We start from the raw sequence: 21485 nt of genomic DNA on the forward strand, positions 1-21485 counted from the left end.
TGGGTCTACACCACGAACCCTTTGCGCTATATAATTAATACTGAATATTTTATGGGTAAAGCAGCAGAGATTCAATATTCAATATTCTCTGCCACATCCAAAATCCGATTTCCCACCTGTTTAAAAACAGTGATTTAATATAAGACAAGAACACTCTTCTACTATTTGTCAATCTAAGCAATGTTGGCTCTCAGAATTAAAAACAGGGCAAATAAGAAAAACCCTTCCTTTGGATTAGTTTGAGTGTATTTTCAGGGGCTTTACGCACCGGGATCTTTGTTGCAAATTGGTCACTGAACGAAAAATCGCCATTTAAAATAGTGGAATCCGTCATTATGCATACCTGCCTTTGTAGTGGAATCCAGTTGCGTTTTGTAGCGTTTCCCACAGCTTCCGGTCTATTTCCAAGCTCGTCCCGCCCCTGGCCGTCAAGCAGCCAATGGGCAGCCGTTAGCATGCTCCCAAACAGCCCCTTTCCCTTTAAGAAAGGTTTTTAAAAAAAAAAACAACAGACCCATTGTAACGAATCTGTGTAGATTCGTTGCAACGGAGAGACCCATCCAGCTGCCTAATGTGAGCTATCGTTTGATCGTATGATCGTTGCCACGCTGCCTCGAGTGATAAAAAAAAAATCCCCCCCCCTCTCACGGGCCCGATTTTCGGCTGAATTAATGTGTAAAAAATAAAGGGACTTTATTTCAGCAAACGGGCTTTTATGTGGTTTGTGCTTAGTGACTAAAGGTGAAGGACTGAAGCCAGGGAAGCCTCTAAACAGAAAGAGGCTCGCTGGTACGTTTATCCCCGCTCGCTCGGAGAAAAAAAAATGGCGATCGCTTCGCCGGAAGTTTGGAGGACAGGCTCAGGAGGAGGGACTTTGAAGAAACCGCAACAATGTTAACGCACAGGTCTTTATCGCTAGTGTTGCAGATTGTTTGCAAGAGTGTAGCGCTTTCCGGAGGGTGAATCTACTTTTTGGGATTCCCCTGAAAGCGCTACAACGAAGCGCTTTTTGCTGATCGGTTTCAGGAGTGTTGCAGATTGTCTACGACGTCGTGCGTTATGGCAAATCAATAGTGTTTCTAATTGGCAACCATTGTGCGATTTTGAAGCCGTGCAAAAAGCCCCTCAGTATTTTACATTTAAACTCAAAGTATACTCAAAGTTTCCTCAGGGCCACTAGAGGGTGCTCCTATATTAAACATTTCTATGCAACAGCAAGGTAATTGCAGTTCCTTGGCTGTTCACTCAGTAATAACATTAAGATGATGGGGTTTCACTTTGAGCAAGTTACTTTAAAATGACTCCTTAATTCTATGCACAGTACGTCGAGAAAGATGGTAATTTACAAAGTGATACTTATACATGTTTAGAATATTGTCAATCATCTAACAGGCATGACAGTGACTAGTATCCATTTCATATATATGTGCAGTGTTGTAGTTAGTAAAACACAGGATTACCAGCAATCCCCTGCGTATGTAAAACAAAGGGGCTGAGAAAATTATCTGTAGGCACATGATTCTCTTACCCTATTAAGCGAAAGGTTATCAAACAGTGAAGAGTGCTTAAGAGCTCCAAACTACATGCTTGTGTTTTTTAAAAGCTGGGTACAGGTTTTTATCTGGTTATTGTGTACATACCTGAGATGCCGCCTTCTCAAAGCCATCTGGATTCAAGGATGGCATTATGTGGATGCGTGTACTATGGATCAAGTTGATGATAGTTTCATTTCCCTTCTGATATTCATTGCACAGGTACTGAGCCAGGAAAATAAGCAGCTCTCTTCCAACAGCTTCATTTCCATGCATGTTCCCAACATATTTGAATTCTGGCTCCCCTAAAACACAATGGGATATGAGATATCAGATGCACAGAGATTCAAGAACAAATCTCCAAATCCAGAATAAGTTTATCAGACAATCTCAAGGCAATGATTTACCCTTATCCAGAATGATAGTATCTGTGTCATTAGATATAATAGTATTCTTAATCAATATTCTTTTTTAATTAACTGCCAGGGGGTTCCCCAAGATTAGCCGCAGAATCCCTGATTGGAGCCTTGATAGACAGGCTTATAATACTTGGCTCCAAATTCTCCCCTTGGTATAAATTGCTCAGAATGGATTATAACACAGTCCATTCCTTGACTAATTTTACAACCTAAAATCAGCCACTGCAGCATTTACTTTCAAACCATGCCATCTGCCAATGTTAGCTGGATGCTACTCTTGAAAGCAGGTCACTAAGCGTATTTGCTTTTGTGGGACATTAGAGGTTGAAAATATTCCTCACTACATTTGCATTGGCCTCTATATCAGGAATTGGAAACCCAGTTATAAATTTCTTGTCGCCATTTTAGCCAATCTGACTGCATGCACAGCTGAGGAGAATAATATTCTTTCTTGTCAATGTAGACTTATCTGTTCCACACCTGGAGCTCATCCATGTGATATTCCAGTTGCACTATGCAGCATTTCACTGGATTGTCACCCACACAAAGCAGCAACACTTGTCACACATGAATTCTTCTATGTTGCTACTGTCACATTTAAATCACCCCTACAGCTTATTTTTCGGTGTGTGAAGAACATCACCTCCTGGGGGTTGGAACCTGAGTGGGTGCACCCTCCAGCATTTTCATTTCTTTGGCACGCTCCACACACTTAAAACAGCCCTAGTCCTCTCTCCCCAGCCCTTGGTCTACCCTCTGACTGCTTAGGTATGACAAAGCCTCCCCCTCTTTCATTTTCTTGGGACTGTGCCTCAATATATTCTGGCCACAAAGAAAATATGTGCAAAAGTGGGGTCCAAAAGCTGTAATTTTGTAATCTGCTTTTATTGTGTGTTGCTCTCTCTCTCTCTCTCTCTCTCTCTCTCTCTCTCTCTCTCTCTCTCTCTCTCCTTTTTAAAATAATATTTATAACCACCTGGGTAGAAGGAAGTCTGCCTGATGACTGACATCTTGATTATGGCTTTTATCCTTCTTTTTGGAATCTGTTTTATTTAGACCAATTTTGCAATGGAGTTTGGCCACGTGCCATGAAAATGTGCTAAAATATAATCAGGAAATGTACAGAGGCCATTTGCAGTAACATCCATATGCAGGGGATCATTCCAAGTACCTTTGTAAGCACAGTCATACCTTTACCTTTTGTAAATCAGACTCATTTCAAGCACAACTGCAAGAAAATTCCATCTGTGATGAAACTTACTAAACTTATTTTCAAAACATCATGCTATAGTGGAAATGCCCACTACTTGCCCATTTATTAACTAGAGATGTTGGAAACTGAACCTAGGACCTTCTGTATTCAAGGCCTAAGAATAAAAATAAAATTAAAGTACAGGATCTCATATCAAAAGAGCTACAGAGGCTACAGAAAAGCTAACTTTCAACTGAATAGGCATATTATTAATTACATTTATGTTTTCAGCTATTATATAACAGCTAAAACATTTTAGTAAATAAGAAAAATAGTACTCAAATAGGTACTAAAATAGGTATGTTTTAGAGAACATAATGGAAAGGAAAATAAGAAGCTAATAGAGACGTTGGGGTAGACTGTCCAAGATGAGTAAGTGTATCTTTGTAACTTTATTAATCAGAACCACAAACGTTCTGAGAAAAGCACTCATGATATCATTTCTTTCAGAAATGAGAGTTCTAATACTATCCACACTGGCCCTCTGTAATGTCTTCATGGTATCTAAATGTTATCATTCAAATACCATTTTGGATGTTTATCTAGTTGTTATTACATCAATCAAAGGTACAATTTAATGGATGTTTAAGTCTGATCTAACCTTTATTTTGAGTTTACTTTAACCCTAAAAATAGATTGCAAAAAATATTGCAAATGTACAAAATGTTTTTTTTCCATCCCAGCCTTTGAGTGTCCTTCTGGTCTAATCACTGTTAATCCAGAAAATGGCTTCTGTAATCCATCACACTTCCCTAAATATGCTCCAGTAAATTACTGAAGGCTAGTCTTACAATCCTATCCTAAACTCAGCAGCTGCAGCTCAAAGTTACTTATGTGGATACAGAATAGAAAGCATGGTAGCTTTACATTGACAAAACAATGGGAAGTAGAATATATATTCATTGCATATGGACTGAAATATTAGATACTTCAGGACACCGAATCAGAATCACATAAAACTGGAAGAAACTACAAAGGGCCATTCAGTCCAGCCCCCTGCCCCTACTTGGAGACTTAAAAATCACATGCCCCTGGCAGATGCTTATCCAATCTCCTCCTGAAAATTTCCAACTAAGGAGACTCCACCATTGAGGCTTAAGAGCTCATCCATGTGATATTCCAGTTGCACTATGCAGCATTTCACTGGATTGTCACCCACACAAAGCAGCAACACTTGTCACACATGAATTCTTCTATGTTGCTACTGTCACATTTAAATCCCCCTACAGCTTATTTTTCAGTGTGTGAAGAACATCACCTCCTGGGGGTTGGAACCTGAGTGGGTGCACCCTCCAGCATTTTCATTTCTTTGGCACGCTCCACACACTTAAACAGCCCTAGTCCTCTCTCCCCAGCCCTTGATCTACCCTCTGACTGCTTAGGTATGACAAAGCCTCCCCCTCTTTCATTTTCTTGGGATTGTGCCTGAGAAAGGCCTGCCTGGAGGTAGGGGCCACCCCAGGCTGTGTCAATGCCATCCAGTCAGGGGTGGGCCTGCCCTAGCTCATTCCCAGTATCTGAGCCAATGGTTTTCCTTCCTCATCAGCTCTATGTGATCTGAGACTTCAAATCAACCCCAAGCGAGCCAGAGCTGCTCTCAGAAAGTCCTTACCCCCTGCTTGTCCCTAACTCCAGGCCCCTACTGTAGCTCCTTTCCCTGGCCTACTCCAACCCCCTTGACCTGTGATGGCTGGGTCTCCATAGCCAGGTGTCCTTGGATTTCCTGATGAAGCTTCCTCCCTACTCACCCCCCCCCCAGCTATTCCTGGAAGTCAAGTGTGTCTGGACTCAGGCTGCCCACCTTTCCTGCCCACTTCCACTGTTGTTGCAGACCTCTAACACAATTCTTCCTGGATATATGGGTGTGGGAAGGGGTTCTCATAACCTAACAATGTTGCTGCAGCCACCTGGCCTTGTCTTGGCATTAATGGTGAAGGGGGGGGGGGTCATTTAGCCTCAAGGTTGCCATGACCTCTGGCCAGCCCTCAGAGAAGCAGGTAATTACTGGGAGGACTTTGCCAGCCCCAAACACAAACTGGCAATGTCTAGTTTGAATTTAACCGTGGCCCCTTAAAGCTTCAGGAAAAGCACTTTTGTGTAGGAAAAAGCATGAAGACTGCGAATTAGATTTATCGCATACCAGGATCTTTAATCTAAAATACCATCTAAAATTCCTTCCTACCTGATCTGAGACTTCAAAACAACCAATATGTGCATAATATGTGCAGAACATGTTTTATATTAATATGAACCATTTTTCTTCTTTCTCTGTGTCTATCAAAAATAAACTGTCATGTCAATAAACTCAAGAAAAATCACAGGACATACAGAAAACATTAGAGAGCTGGGCTGTTTTATAAGCAGCCTTATGTCTCATTTAGGATAATAAAACCATGTTCTCTGATGATATTTCCATGCCCTACCATTCATTAAGGAAAATCCAGTGTTTCCCCTGTGTTAATAGGCTATGGTGTTTTTGACAATTCCCATTTACCTGTCACTTTTAAATATCTGACTTAATAACAGTTTGTACAAGCAGACAATTTTCCACCTTGAGCAACAGGAAATCCATTAATTTAGCAGCATTTTAAAACTGAATTCTATGTCGCCTTACTTTTTTACTTTAGTCTTAGAAAAATTCTCTTGAGAACACTTAAACAGAAGATCAAAGTCTGTGAAACAGATCAAATCCACTCTTTCTTTTTTTTTAAGAACCTGACCAGAGTGAAAGACTGGGTCTTTCGTTTTCAGTCATTTGAGAGTAAAAACTGCAATCTGGCATAAAGGAAATTGCTGTGGTCCAGGCAGGTTTCATACACAATGACGCAAATGAAGACATGCTGCTCTATATACAGCTCAGTTTTACAATCTAGTGGGAAAGAACTTCGTTCCGTATAGAGAACAGGGCCTAGGGATGGAATACCCGGAAGACTCAGGCGTTTCTAGAAAAACTCAATGAACTTGAACCATGGTCTCTGGAACCAATATATCACACTTGTCTGCTCCCTATTATTCTGCTGGGCCTAACCTTGAGATTAGAGGCACTGGAGGATACAGAAGCTCCCTATAGAAGAATATAGAGGTATGCAAATGTTAGTTGCTTAAACTGTTGTGATGCATTTTGGCAAAGAGGAAAAGACAAGAAAGGAACAACTGCTAGGTGTTAAAGGAGGATTTTTGGCTAGTTGAACAGTTACCCCTGTTGTCTTAGAGCCAAACTATGAACCAAACTAAGATCTGTGCTATCATTTTCCAGCTGTACTGGTGTTTCTGAGGATTGTATGAACATGAAATGAGCAGAAATTCATTCAACATGAGCTAACAACTCCATGAGATATCTGTCATTCAGAATGTCATGAGCCTAGTGAACATTGTACCATTCCCTTGCAGGAGACAGAAAATACATTAAGACAATTTGCCACAGAAAAAGCATAGGCAGTCTTTGAAGAATCACTGCTGGGAAGGTTTTGCTTTGCAGTCTATAGACCAGGGGTAGTCAACCTGTGGTCCTCCAGATGTTCATGGGATTCCAAAGGCTTTGCTCTCTGGAAACTAGATATTGGGTTGAGAATCTTAACCACCCCCACTGGCAGTTCCTCCAATCGTGTCCAACTCTTGACGATCCTACAGCTCAGCTGTTGCCATGTCTTTTGATCTTGCACCCCATCTGGCTAGTGTGCATTTTGATCATACTAACCATCATGTTCTCTGTCGGCCTATTTTCTTTTTGCCACTGACAAAGCTTAGCATAATCGCTTTCTCCACTGAGTTATATCGCATGATATGGCTAAAGTAAGTGAGCTAGATGCTTCTAACAGCCAAACTACAAGTTATATGTGGCATGAGTTGAGAAATAGGTACCCCACTTGCTGTTACACAGAAGGAAACAAGTAAATTCAGTTCCAGAGCCCTGCAAAGGGCGAGGAGGGGATTCCAGTTCCCCCTAACCCCTTCCATTTTTGCTAGTGGAAATATATGAAGGGGAGGGGCTTTGACCCTTTTTGTAGCCTTCGGATTCCCCACTTCTTCCATATGAAAGAGCGTCAGGTCATGCACTAGAGTCCTGACTCGTCACATGTAACATCTGTACAATGGGTTTTAGTTAAGTTTTAAATAGGTTTAGTGACAGGTAACTCTGTTCATCAATTGTCCACAAATCCCCTTTTAACATCTTGCAGTTGTTCCCGTCTTGTCTTTTCCTCTTTGCTAAAATGTTTCACAACAGTTTTCAGCAACTAACATTTGCACACTTTTATAGGTTGTTATGCCGCATGAAAGATGGGTGCTAGAAAGCTGTAGGCAATGAGAAGTGCTAGCTTCCAATTAACCATTCTTAAAATAGCAACAGCTAAGAACTGATCGTACTGAAGAAGACAAGACAATATGGCAACAAGAAAGATAGGTTTTTAAAAATCTGTTTTTTAAAAACCAGAACTGATTTGAACAACAGATTGGCTACAAGACCCTTCTGCCCCAGGAATATCTGGGAACATGTATATAATTACTGGGAAAAAAAGTGTCTTTGGCCATATGCTCCATTTGCCTCATCACCAAGTTGCATTAGGAAGTGGGGATTCTGGATCAGACAATGCAAAATTTCATATAGACATAAGGGGATTTATTTCATGGAGAAACATTTAATGTGCTACCCACCCCGCCTGAGCAGCCTGAGTCAGTAAAGTTCAAGAAACACCTTAACACTTGATTATGCAGATCTTACTTTCAGACATGTGTGGGCTACATGTTCCTGAACTGCAAGCTTGCACAGTGGAAGGGTGGGGAAGAGGGAAAAGTGAACAAGCATTATTTGGGGTGCATCAGAAAAGTATAAAGCCAGAAAGCATGGTGACCCCCCCCCCCATGTTTTCCATCTGTCACAGGAAAGTCAGGGAGATGTGATTGGAGTTCTTTGTACTCTCCCCCCAGTTGTGACTGAGTGGATTGAAAACTTATATATTAGTATTTAGGGGGGTTGCCTAATCTGTCTTCACAATTGTTATACGTTTGATGTATTATTCTTTGTTTACGTTCCATGTGAACCACCCTGAGCCTTAGGGGAGGGCAGTATATAAATGCAATGAACAAAAAATTAAACCTACTTGGCTCCGTATTTTATATTTTATATTATTACTAGTAAATAAGCCCATTTATAAAAATGGGCGTAAAAAGGGGCATAGGGCGAGTGCATCCTACCTGAGACGTTGGGAGGAAGCTCCTGGAGGCAGGCAGTGAAGACGCGTGGCTTGGAGGGGGGGGGGGCGTTGGGTAAGGGAAGGGAAGGACGCATGCTAGGGAGTCCGGGCATGCGTGGTGGAGCAGAGGGGCGGGGTGTTGGGGGGGCGTCAGCATGAGTAACCAGGCATGCGCGTGAGTCCGCGCATGCCTGGTTCATTTGGCTGGCATACCGGGCTGCGCGCAGGGCGCGCAGGTCGGCAGCGTGTATGCAAGGGCCCAGGGAAGAGAGGGACAGGGAGCAGGAGGACCAGCGGAAGGTGAGTGTTGTTGTGGGTGTTGGTATTGCGCGCCCCTCTCGGCGCGCCGTTGGTGGAGGAGTAGGAGCGAGTTGGGCGGGCAGCAGAGAGGAGACGCGGCCCCGTAGAGGTGGCTGCTGGCCAGGCCGTTCCCCGAGGCTTTTTGTTGCTCTGTTGGTTGGCTTGTGGGACGGCGCTGCCGCTGCTGCTGCTGCTGCTGCTGCTTGGGCTCGGAGGTCCGGCTGCGGGAAGGCAGCTCGGCTTGGGGGACGGCGCTGCCGCTGCTGCTTGGTCTCGGGGGTCCGGCTGCGGGAAGGCAGCTTGGACTTCGTCGCGGGCGTCGTTTGGCTGGCTTGGGGGACGGCGCTGCCTCTGCTGCTGCTGCCGCTGCTGCCGCTGCTGCTTGGGCTCGGGGGTCCGGCTGCGGGAAGGCAGCACGGACTTAGTCGCGGGCGGGCTCTCTGCGCGCTGGGGGTGGAGGTGGAAGTCCATGGCCGAGGACGGCGGCCAGGCCCTTCCCCAGACGCTGCCCAGCCCCTTCCCCGAGGCTTTCCCGTTGAGATGTTTGGCCGTAGGCTGCCTTGTGGGACGCGGCGGTGTGTCCTTCGGCGGCGGGGACTCCCTGGCCGGCGGCTTGACGCGGCGAGAGGCGCTTTGCGCCTCTCGCCGCGTCAAGCCGCCGGCCAGGGAGTCCCCGGCAGCCGCGCTTCGCGCGACTGCCAGGGTCTCCCTTGAGCGAAGGCAGGCGGCTCCAGAGCGGCGTTTTCTTTGCGGCGGCCATCTTCTTGTTGTGGTGGGGGCTACCTCAGGCGGCGGCTTGACGCGGTGAGAGGCGCTTCCTCATCCCGGACACATCCCGCCTCAGAACCCCTTACTGTTTTATTTAGTCCGTGGCGCCCGCGGCGCCACGGGCGGTGTACAGATATGCTTCCCATGTGTAACTCTGCCCTATGATAAATATGTAAATATCGTATATGTAATGAACAAGTGCATGAATTTGTTAACAAAACACACATGTATTAGTTTTTTATTGGAATTAAAACTACCCACTGTGCCACCATGACCATTCCAGAGTGACACAGGGTGTGAATGACTGGAGGTGTATGTTTGGGGGAGATGCTGCTAATGAATTACATGAGGAAAATACAACTCCCACCGTCTTTTGCGAAACAGCACATGAATTAAACAACAGGCATGCACATGAGTGGTGTTGTGCTAGACATGCTGCTGCCCAGCAAACTCCAGTAAACTCCACTATGTCTCCCAAAGAACACTGAGATTAAGTGAGCAAAATCTGTGGAACACTCTGCCCAATGAGATCTGGACCCTGTGGGACCATAAACAGTTCCATCAAAGCAAGTAAAACATAGCTGGTCTGCCAGGCTTCCCTGTCCCAATCCAACAAATTAAATTTCATCTGGGGATTTATATTTATATATTGTTCTCTCCGCCCCCCTCCTTTTTTCTTTTCTTTTCTTGATAAAGATGTGACTTTGGCCAGATTAGTTTTTGAGTTTATTAAAAAAATTTAGATTTTTCAATTCCTAATTTTGTAAATTTAAATTGTAGGTTCTGAATGATGCAATTTGTCCTGAGCCTCCAGGGAAGGGCAGAATATAAATGTGATAATAAATATAAATAAAATAAATGAATGCTTCAGTGAATATTCAATCATCAGCTGGCAATTGCAACTGGCAATTAAGACATGGTCCAAACCTGCAAAAGTCTGGGCATCCCTTAACTGAACCTAGGACTTAAAGCATGGGCTATACTAGTAAACCACAGACTATCAGCTCCAGGATTTTCCTATGTCTTGCACAGCTTCAGTTGCTTTATTTGATTTTCAGAAGCCTTTTGGTCATTGGCATTTCTTTTCTTTATTCAGGGAAACATACAGAAAACAGAAAAGGATTGAGCAGGCACCTTTCAGACACAAAAAGAAGATGCAATAAAGATCATGTTATTTTTTCATGTTCCTGAACAGATTTCTGTAAATTGCACATTAGTATGGAACAGAAGCAGTTAATCAATATGACTCATCTCTGGAACCTGCGCAGGAGGAAAATGTCAAATAGGACCAGGAGGCAAACACTATCAGGAGAAATGGAAACTGTTACCTAATTTCAATGCTCAACCAGACAGAAACAATACATGCACGCAAAATGGGCAGATAATGTATCTGAACCACGCCATGTAGTTTGGACATTCATTTTAATAACTTTTTGTAATGCTGTTCTTTTAATCCTGAAGATAACTGCTTGGGGAAGAGTCAAAAGGCATACAACCAAACCTATATCAAGACGATTGAGTATGGCATTTTGTTTTCTTAAGTGGAGTATGGAATGCATACTTCTCTCTTCCAAATGTTCAATCTGCCTAAAAGTCCCAAGAGAGCAGGGTCCCTGGAAATCAGGATGGGACTAAAGTGAGTCAGATGTGATAAGTGTCATGTTATGGATTCTCTTTATGCTTCTCTTTATGGTTTTATAAATTCATAGTAGTTTTACTTGTGGGTCATGGGGAAGAAGACACATTTTCTAAATTAATTTTTAAAATCAAGTTTATTTTTGCTTATTTAATAAGCAACTAATAAAGTTTCATTACTGAACCAAATAGAATGTGAAAACCAAGAAGAGTTAGTTTTTATACCTTGTTTTTCACTCCCAAAGGAGTCTCAAAGTGGCTTACAATTGCTTACCCTTCCTCTCCCCACAACAGACATCCTGTGAGGTAGGTGAGGCTAAGAGACCTTCTGAGAACTGTGACTGGCCCAAGGTCACCTAGCTAGCTGCATGTGGAGGAGCGAGGAATCAAGCCCTGCTTGCCAGATTAGAAAGTGCCACTCCTAACCACTACATCAAGTTGGCCTGGGGCTTGCCACAATAGTTTTATAGAACTCGGAACAGATGGCGTTAAGACCATTTTTCAAAGGATAGATCACAATTTTGCAAAACGGAACAATGCTCTTTAGAAAACAGGTTGGTGTAGAGAACAGGAAGGACTCCCCCATCGTTAGAGGCACCCCTTTATTTGGCTTTCAAGAGAGGAATTTTACCCACTTGAGGGTCAATTCCAAGGAAAACCAGTGGATCACAGAAGAGAGAGCCTAGCAAGGAGGATAATTTGAAGCATACTAAAGGAACACTTTTGTGTACATCAAAGCTTTGCCTATCCTGCCTTCAAATTCAGCAATAGTTATATAATCACAGTAAGAAGAAAATGTACATGTATAAAACTATACTACAGTTTTAATTAGTGGTTTGCTTTTAGCTTTTAAAAATCATCTACCATTATTATCGAAGAGGGTGTCACCCCAAGGGTCAGACATGACCCAGTGCTTGCACAGGGGATACCTTTACCTTTCGTTTTATACCTTCTCCATATTTTAGACATGTAGACCACAGTGCTTTAAATGACTATTCAGGCTTACATTTTATAGCTTATTCTACTCTATAAAGAATGCCAAAATCATGCTTCTGAGTGTTTTGTTTTCTCGCCACCTGTCAGATTTCAGAAGAAATAAATGTTTCGTTATATGCATTGAGCTGAAAGTAAGAAGACCGTTTATGCAATGGGAACTTCACTGCCCCAGCTCTCATGTAGAAGTACAAATCAGGGGCAGATGAGGTGCACCAGGCCAAATGCTCCCCCATGTGGGTTCAGGAAGAGGTGGGGCAACCTGCCATGACTAAAACTCCAGCCTGCAGCCCGGCATGAAACCTCCACAGTGCATAAACGGTCTAGGAAAGTACTTTCATCAAGTCATTGTTGAAACTGGGGACATGGACAAAGGCATATATTCCAAACCCTGCTCCCCTCTCCTATGTGAATCCAGGAAACATCAAACAGTTTTAACATGCAGATGGGAATCCGGCTTCAAGGGAGAGGGGAAAAGGAACTGAGCAAATAGGCTGCTTAAAGGTGGCAGCGGCAGGGGGGGGGGGAGACGGAAATGCAGGAAAGAACATCAGGGTCATAAACTAAAGCAAAGGAGACAAGCTGCCCCAATCTCCTACACAGGGATGAAACTCAACATATAAACATCCTAAGTAATGGCAGAAACTACAGGATTCTACAGAAATTAGTAATACACATAACTGAAGAGTGGGGCAGAGAAAAGGCAACTTAGGAAAGCTGAGGATACATGCTTACCAGGAGGGAAGAGGAAATAGTGTGGGGAGGGGGATACAGGGGAATAATGAGGTGTCCCCAGAAGTCCTTGTGGATACCCTGCTTGTTTTCCCCCTTATTAATGTGCTTTTACTACAGTGCAAGCATTACTGTATTTTCCCCCAGGAGCTTTGTCTCCTCTCCCACGTTTATAAACATGCTGTGAGCTAGTAATTGCCTAACGTCAGTCTATGTTCTTAATTTGAACTTTGGTCTCCACACTCTTAAGCTTATACAATAAACATTACCCCACACGGGGTTTGGAATCTCCCTGTTATCCCCAGTCTTACAGCTGGCCCATCTCTCAGACCCTACAGCTCTGCTCTTGCACCACAATGTCTTCACCGTGGTCAGTTTAACCTCTGATGCAGCTTCCTGTGTCTCATTTTCCTCTTACAATTTTTTTCTCTTTAATTAGGCAGTCATTCTGAAGAAAGATTCTGATGTGTTATTTACTGTACTGTGTTTCCATTCTGAAATTTTCATTATATTAATGTATCTACATGTTCCTAAAATAAACGGTTCTGTTCAGAGTCTTTTCCAATTTGTTTTCACCCAGTATTGATTTGAATCAGCACCTCAGTATACATTGGCTTACCCATCCCAAGAATACAAGTGCCCAAAAGACACACATCTGTTCCAAGCAAACAGGGGGATGCTTTCATGCATCATGGCCCTAACATGTGTGTATCAATTACACATCAATATGCTTAGAAAAGTGTATCTCTTAGGATGGTATTGTAGTCATAGGAGGATGGAGCGAAAGCGTTGGTCCCCAACCACCGAGCCGCGGCCCGGTACCAGGCCGTGAAGGCCCTGGCACTGGGCCGCAGCTCCCTCTCCCCGCCCCCTCACAGTAAGAAACTTACCAGGCTGTAAGCTTGCGGCCCGGCAAGCTTCTTACTGTGGGAGGGGGGAGAGGGAAGCAGGGCCGCGCATCACGCATGCACGGCCGGAAACACGCATGTGCGGCACTTTCACGGCATGCGCGGCCGGGCAATCGCCCTCCTTGTTGATGCCGGTCCCCAGCCTGAAAAAGGTTGGGGACCACTAAGCTAAAGCACCCCCCCCCCAGCAACTGCCATTTTGAAACCACCAGGGGTGGCTGATATATTGGGAATTGTAGGAGGGAAAGAAGATTAAACCGTGGTAAGCTATCCAGAGGGACTTACAGTTTTTAAAAATTAGGACATATGTCTAACAACACAAATAAATAAAGTGACCTTGAATCCTTGTATTGCAACAATACACAAAGCTCTCGTTCACTGAGAACTGAGCTGTGTACATTAATATTTGGCCACTGTATCTCAGGCATGTAACACCAAGTTGTACTCTTGTGAATATGCATTAGAACTCCTTACTCATGACACACTGTTAATACCCATGCTTTATGTAAATAGAAGTAGAAATATTGAAAGATGCTAGAAATGCTGGATATCAGAATGTAATAGATATATAGCTTTTGCCACTTTCTGTTTGCTTGAATGAATTTAAGATAGGGAGAGGAAACTATAACAACCAAAGCGACTCCCAGTGAAGGGGGAATTAAAGTCCAGTTGGACAAAGCCAAACATTACTCCAAATTGAATCACACACAGCAGAGAACAGGGCTGTGATCTGTGCTTAATAACCTAGGAATCAGCCAACTTAAATAAAATGGGACTTTCTCCTGAGTAATCATGCATAGCATAGCACAGTAACTCACAGTTACTCTAGCAGGACGTCCAAATAACCTTAGAGTTGAGGCAGTTAACTTAGGAATTACAAACTCCTGCTCATTTCTTATGCCCTGTAATCAGAAAATATCATTTGCATCCAGTAATCAGCGCACAATTTCTTATTTTCCTTCAAACATATATTATGGACATTTCACCATATATACTGTCTTATCCCTGGAGTGGTATGAAATAAAAGCTAGAGGGACAGCAGCTGTTCAGCCTAGTGTAGAATAAATACAATACAGATGTTCTCTCTATGAATAATTTATTCCAGAAAACCAAACGCCAGTGATCTGAATAGTTTAAAATGACAAACAGCAGGGATAGGCTGCACAAGACACTGGCAACAATTGGCCTTACTACCAGATACCAAAGAAGATGCTTCCTTTGTTGAGACATTATCCAAAAAAAAATCTTCAAGGCTGGAGTGCTAGGGCAAGACCCCGCCTAAGTACATAAATCATGGCTTTTCTGTACAAAAGCATGTTCCTCCTCCCCCTCTCCCAATTTGACAGGAACTAAGGGTTGTGCAAGAACACCACCTTCATGTTGCAACTGAGTGTTGACTGCAGACAGCGGCATGAAAACAAAAGCCCTCTGCTCACAGGGGTTCAGAGGCAGGCGTTTGCCAGACTTTTGCCACTTGTTTTTATTAGACCTGAGACCTAAACAAGAGAACTGATCTCACAGCAATTGGGATCTAAACTCCTAAGTTAATCACCCTCACTACCTTTCCAGGGATCCTTTTCAGTTCTTGTAGAATGTGGCAGCTAAAGTGCACCATCTCCTAATACTCCAAGTATTCTTTAAGGCAAAGTTTGAGTCCAGGGGCATTTTTAAGACCAACCAAGTTTTATTCAAGGTATAAACTTTTGTAACTTTGTTGGTCTTAAAGGTGCCCCTGGATCCAAAATTTGTCCTGCTGCTTCAGACTAACATGACTACCCATGCAAATCTATCATTTAAGATGTTATTTCTTAAGGTTGCACTTGCTTTGTGGCATATGAATACCAAGCCCTACACAGAAGATACTCCTTATTTATTTATTTAGTTAGTTATTTAATTCTTACATTTATAACCCACCACTCCTGTAAGCAGCTTGTGGCAGGTAACAGCATTCAGCTCAGTAAAATTAAAACCCGCCATTCAAGCACGGAAAAAGAAACCGCCTTCTTTCCACAGGGACAGCAACAGTTGCTCTGGACTTCAATCTAAGGAGGCCTGCTGGAGACCTATGCTCAAGTCTGACACTTCCCAAAATGCACAGAGAGGCAGTAGCGGCCAACAATGGCTGCTCTATGGAGCACAGTCTGGGAAGATGCACCAGATTTCGTGTGCTCCAGCCAAGAACTTCCCATCTTCAGCAGAGGAGCTGCACTGGCTGTCTCCCAAAGATGACTCTACAGAGAACAGAAGGATTGGGGGGGGGGGGTGAGAGTGGAAGGAGGCAAAATCTATTCTTTGTCCTGTCTCTTTCCCTTCATTCCATAATTTGATCCCCCCACCACACACACAGAGGTCTGCATTTACACATACAGAATTTACATGTTTTGAAAGCAACTGCATATATCAAGCCTTTTTTGGTCAGGTTAGACACAGACACAATAAAATGACCATTTGGAAATAATATCCAGGAAAGAGTAGTTTCTTTTATCAGGTTAGGCATTGAGGGACACTCTTCCAACCTCCCTCTGAAACTCTGAGGCTAGTTGGTTGGATACCATGCAAAACAAAAATCTGGAAAAGTTTTCAGTTTACAGTGTGCCTCCTTACCACAATTTGGTAAAATTAGAACACATAAATTTAAATATTTTTCATTTGTATCTAGCTCCCAGGTAGCATGATGCTGAGCCATGGATCAATGACATGTTTTGCATGCAGAAGGTCCTAGGTTAAATTCCTGGCATCTCCATTTAAAGGGTCAGGCAGTAGGTGATGTAAAAGATACCCGCTTGACATTCTACGGCTGCTTCCTGTCTACTCAGACAATATTGACTACAACAAACCAATGATCTGGCATACTGTAAGCCACTGACATGAGCTGAACCTTCCAAATTTCTAAACTCTGTATACTATTAACGAAGTTCAAGGAATTGTCACCAAAGCAAGGAAGTTGCCAGTCTAGTAGCTAGGCAAGGTCTTCCCCTGATGTTGCCTCCCGGCTCTGGGATTCAGAGGCTTAGTGCCTCAATGCAGAGGTTGTCCTTAGCCTTGCCTTGCCTGCAAAGTCTTTGGAAGACATTGACAGAGTGCAGTGCCTGTCAGTATCTGCCCCCCCCCCGCACTTCTCAGACTATGCCTGAGAAAGTAGAGGGTAAGGTAAAAGTAGGGGGTAAGGTAGAGGGTAAAAAAGGTAAAAAACCGGGTCATGTCTGACCCTTGGGGCAACGCCCTCTAGTGTTTTCATGGCAGACTCAATATGGGGTGGTTTGCCAGTGCCTTCCCCAGTCATTACCGTTTACCCCCCAGCAAGCTGGGTACTCATTTTACCAACCTCGTAAGGATGGAAGGCTGAGTCAGCCTTGAGCTGGCTGCTGGGATTGAACTCCCAGACTCATGGGCAGACAGCTTCAGACAGCATTTATGCTGCCTTACCACCCTGCGCCACAAGAGGCTAGTAGGGGGGTAGGCATTTAAAGGCTCACAAAGCAGCTAACCTGCTAATATCAGCTGCTTGGCGGGCTCTCTTTCCCCCAGCCTTCTTAGGTGCTTCCTGAGGAAGCCGGGAGGGGAAGCATTTAAACTGGCCAAGACTGATCTGGGTCATTTAAATGCAGGGATGGGCAGTTTTGGCACAGATAGGTTCAAAAAATACTTGAATACGGATTGATTTGTGTGCTTTTCAGCTTGTCCTAACTGAATCCCCCATGCTTCCTTGCCACTCCTACTCTGGAAACAGCTCTTGTTTCACTAGGAGAATGATTGGTGGGGATACAGTGTGGGACTTTCTCAGTCAAATGTTGAGAAGAACATTTGTTCTTTATACAATCACAAGTAGTGAAGCCAGTTTTAAAAATGGATGGCAGAGTATGGGAGGCCAGCCTGGAGGAGAGTGTGCCAGGCTTTCTGATTAGCCCTCTGTGGGAGGGACCTTATCCCTGAGGGCCAATCAGAGGACCAGCATGTTGTCAGAAGGGCAGTCATGATTTTATGTGTTATGATGTGTTTGGTCAGCATCACTCCAGATGGGTGGGTAGCATATTGTGGGGCAGACCTCACAACTGGGAAGAGACCATTTCAATATTCTCCCAGCCACCTTAAGCAGCCCTCACAAAGCTTGGAAAAGATCAAAGGGGACACCCTGCATGTTCTTCTTTATATAAAAGGCATATTATGCAAGAGGAAAGCTTTTTCTCAACAGACAGAACATTTGGAAGTTCTCTGTTTCTCCTCTCAGAAACATCCATTAGAATAAAACGTACTTTGTGAACAGTTTTCAGTTAACCTAAATTATAATCGTTTTCATAGCAACACATTAGCACTCCCAGTAGAATTCTCTCCCTTTTATTTTAATCCAAGAAATCTTCAGGGTTGAAATTGAGTGGCCATTCATCTTAAAGTAGGGAGTGTTTAAAATGCACAGTATGCTCTTAAAATCTCCAAACAATTCTTTAGCATACAAGAAAGCTTTAGAAACACATCCATTGGTATTCTGTTCTCAATGCTGAGAGACTCCTTTTCTGTTTTCTAACTATTTGTCACAGTTTCCTTCGCATGCTGTAGTATCTAGCTTAAAATTTATTACGTTTTTTCTTCTGCATGAAATTAGAATTTAACCTCAACGCTTCAAATTTAGATAATTTTGTTCCTTTTCCTTTACCCTACTTCCACCACCTTCTTTTTAAAACAAAAACTTTCTGCTTTTTAGGCAGCTCATCATGACCTGATCAAAAACATCTGGAAGTTAGAAGTAAAAACTGTATATGGTGTAATATGTTTTTCATACAATTTCCCCCATTTCTTCTCCCATCATGTACTTTTAGCAAATATGCCTTCAGCATTTAATGGTGAAAATGTTTTTAGGTGTAATCAATCTTGTCTACTGGTTCTCTTTTATTAATTTCTTCAGTTTCCCAGCTTTCACAGTCTGACTGAGAGGAAACCTTTCTTCTACTCTCTTGACTTCTCTGTTCCCTACTCTATCAGCTGCATATCTGCATTCATTCACAGTGATTTGCATGTGCTTTAGGCTCTTCTCAATTGCAGAAATTTCCCTTTCATTTTTTTATAAATTCTAAAACAACTTAGCATGAATACCATTTGATTTTGAGACTGAACTCTGAGTTTGTGTTCTGTTTTTTGTTTTTTGTTTGGTAAGGTTATGAACTCTAAAAACTTCATCCCACAACACAGAGTATACTATACTCAGTATATTCCTTTCTCTGTCCATCCAGCTTTCAGAATTTCTCAGCCTTGCAGAATTCCTAAGATAGGAAACTCAGAAATATTATTACTCAGTATATTTGTAATGAAGGTAACATTTTGCTCCCTGTCTTTATAAGTACTGTTTTGGTACACTCTAAGATCTTGGACTTAAAAACATTTTTAAAACACCATGTTTGTAATATTCTCATTTAAAAAAATATATTTTGCTCCCCAAAATTCTTTCGAGGTCAGATGCATGGATTAATTAATTTCTGATATCAAGACATGTTCTCTTGACTAAGTCATGCATTTTTCCAGGCACTTTCAAGTAGGCTAGGAATGCCAGGGGCACAATAATCAATCATATATTGTATGACACTCCTCACACCTGTCTTGAGTGAGGTTCTCCAAATCTCGCCAAATGCAGGCCTCTTTGAGGTTTGAATCAGCAGCCCAGTAAGGGGGACATCAAGACATCTTTCAGCAATGTGAACTGGCTGATCCCTATCACAGGATAGTTCGCTTTTCCCATTACATCACCCAGGTATTCTTGTCTGGTATATATCTACAATAGAAAATCTGAACTGACCTGCAACTCAGATCCTGCTAAATATTAACAACATCTCTCTCTCTCTCTCTCTCTCTCTGCTTCCCTTCTAAAATTGGCACTACATGTTCTCCTGTCTGCTCCTTATTACTTGTCTTCCTCCTTCCCTGAGCTTGACCAGCCAGCCTTGCAACTGGATGCTCATACGGCTAGAAACTCCTTTTCCTCCATTTTATTCTATTATACACCACACCTTTGGGTCCCTTTTTGGGTTTCCCTTCAGCTATCCCAACTCTCCAAGTTGGTTTCTATGGACAGGTTATGTAGAGAAGAACATAATCTGGAACTGGTCTTAACTGGTCTTTAATTTAACACATCTGAACAACAGGACTATGCAAATGTTGACGGTTTTTCCTGATTTGCTGTAAGTAAATTGCAGTGTACTGCTGTTTGAATAGCTCAGTCTCACTGTCTTACCTGCCACCATTTTGCTGCCTATTCTGTCTATTCTATATCCTGGACTGGGTAATAAACTCACTTGTTGGTTAAGCATCTGCCTCTCTTCCATCCTTTCTTTTTCCTTGAGACAATAACTTTGAAAAATTGGGAATTAAGCACACAATGGACTCAAACAATGTTTTCTTTTACCCCAAAACTGATGTTTTTTGTTCTACAAGTTTGGAGAACACTGCTTGCCTTGGGATGGGGACTTACCTTATCAAATAATTCAGTAAATAAATGATGCCAATTTCCTGTTCTGTTCTGTGTTAGAGGAGTGCATATGTTTTCAAAAGACAAATCAGTTTCAATTGTATTAATTAATGCCTATACTCCACCAAGACGGCTTCACTCATCTTGAGCAGGGCATTTAACAGATGACACCCTGCAAACGGCCAAAATCAACAACAGCCTTTACATGTCCATTGTCTGTTCTGGCTCTCACTTTACGGAACAGCCTGCCTGATGAGGTCTCCTGGCATTCTGAAACGTATGCAATACTGAATTATTCAAGAAGACTATTCTGCACAGGTAACTGAGCTAAGGATTCAAGAAGATGCTTCAGTAAGGGATCTGTGGACTATATTGCTATGTACAGTACATACTATTTCTTGCTGAATGTATGTTCTTGCTGTGTAATCATTTAATATGTCATGTTAACCCTATGTTTTGTTTCAGCTCGGTTTCAGATTTCTTCAGATTTCTTCAATCCTGATCATATTGCATTACTTACTGGATGCATTTTCCTATTGTTTGTATTGACTTACATGTGCCATTTGGTTTAATTCTCAGTGAAAAACATGGAAGATAAATAAAAAACATTGTGTTCATTGTCATTCCCAACATTTTCTATGGAAATGACATCATAATTCTCTCCTTTCCCTCCACCATACGACAGTTCTATGAGTGGCTGCTGTACTAGACCTGTAATGTAGACCAGTGGTCCCCAAACTTTTTATCACCGGGGACCGGTCAACGCTTGAAAATTTTACTGTGGCCCGGGGGGGGGGGTAGTCTTTTGGCGAGAGATGTCGCTACCGCCGCCTGAGCCCCTACTCCGCTTGCTTTCCTGCCAGTGCCCCTGAATTCCCGCCACCCGCTGGGGGGTGCTGCTAGCAGCAGCAGCGCAATGCCATGCCAAGGGGGAGCCCTAGCCATGGCAGCCGCCGTAGAGCACCAAAGGTGAGCTGGCAGCAGAGTGGCAGGGCAGTCCCCGAGGCAGCAGCCTTGGAGGAGGAGGAGTTACAGCCCGGTACCAACTGATCTACGGACCAGCACCGGTCTCTGGACCGGGGATTGGGGACCACTGATGTAGACCATCCAGGCAGATATATAAACTACCAGCCAGATGATAGGTAGGTGGGTAAATGTGGCTGTGTTAAGGAAAGGCATCTCTGACCATCCTTCTAACTGCCACAAACTTTCTAAACCAAACTGGCTGGCTCCAAGAGAATGAACAAATACCACTTCCCCCCATTTATTTGCATTATCCAAATGTTTTCATTTATTCAGG

The 21485-nt window shown here is 43.0% G+C and overlaps 1 protein-coding gene across 1 annotated transcript in view; it reads right to left on the minus strand.

The window, feature by feature from the left end:
• Positions 1-21485, minus strand: part of CPE (carboxypeptidase E) — a 67607-nt gene that overhangs the window by 15879 nt on the left and 30243 nt on the right. The window contains exon 2 of the mRNA XM_077299958.1: positions 1641-1837. Within this exon, the coding sequence (XP_077156073.1) occupies positions 1641-1837 (197 nt within the window). The remainder of the gene's footprint in view (positions 1-1640; positions 1838-21485) is intronic.

This window comes from Paroedura picta, chromosome 10 (genome assembly GCF_049243985.1).
Source record: "Paroedura picta isolate Pp20150507F chromosome 10, Ppicta_v3.0, whole genome shotgun sequence".
Classification (NCBI taxonomy): domain Eukaryota; kingdom Metazoa; phylum Chordata; class Lepidosauria; order Squamata; family Gekkonidae; genus Paroedura; species Paroedura picta.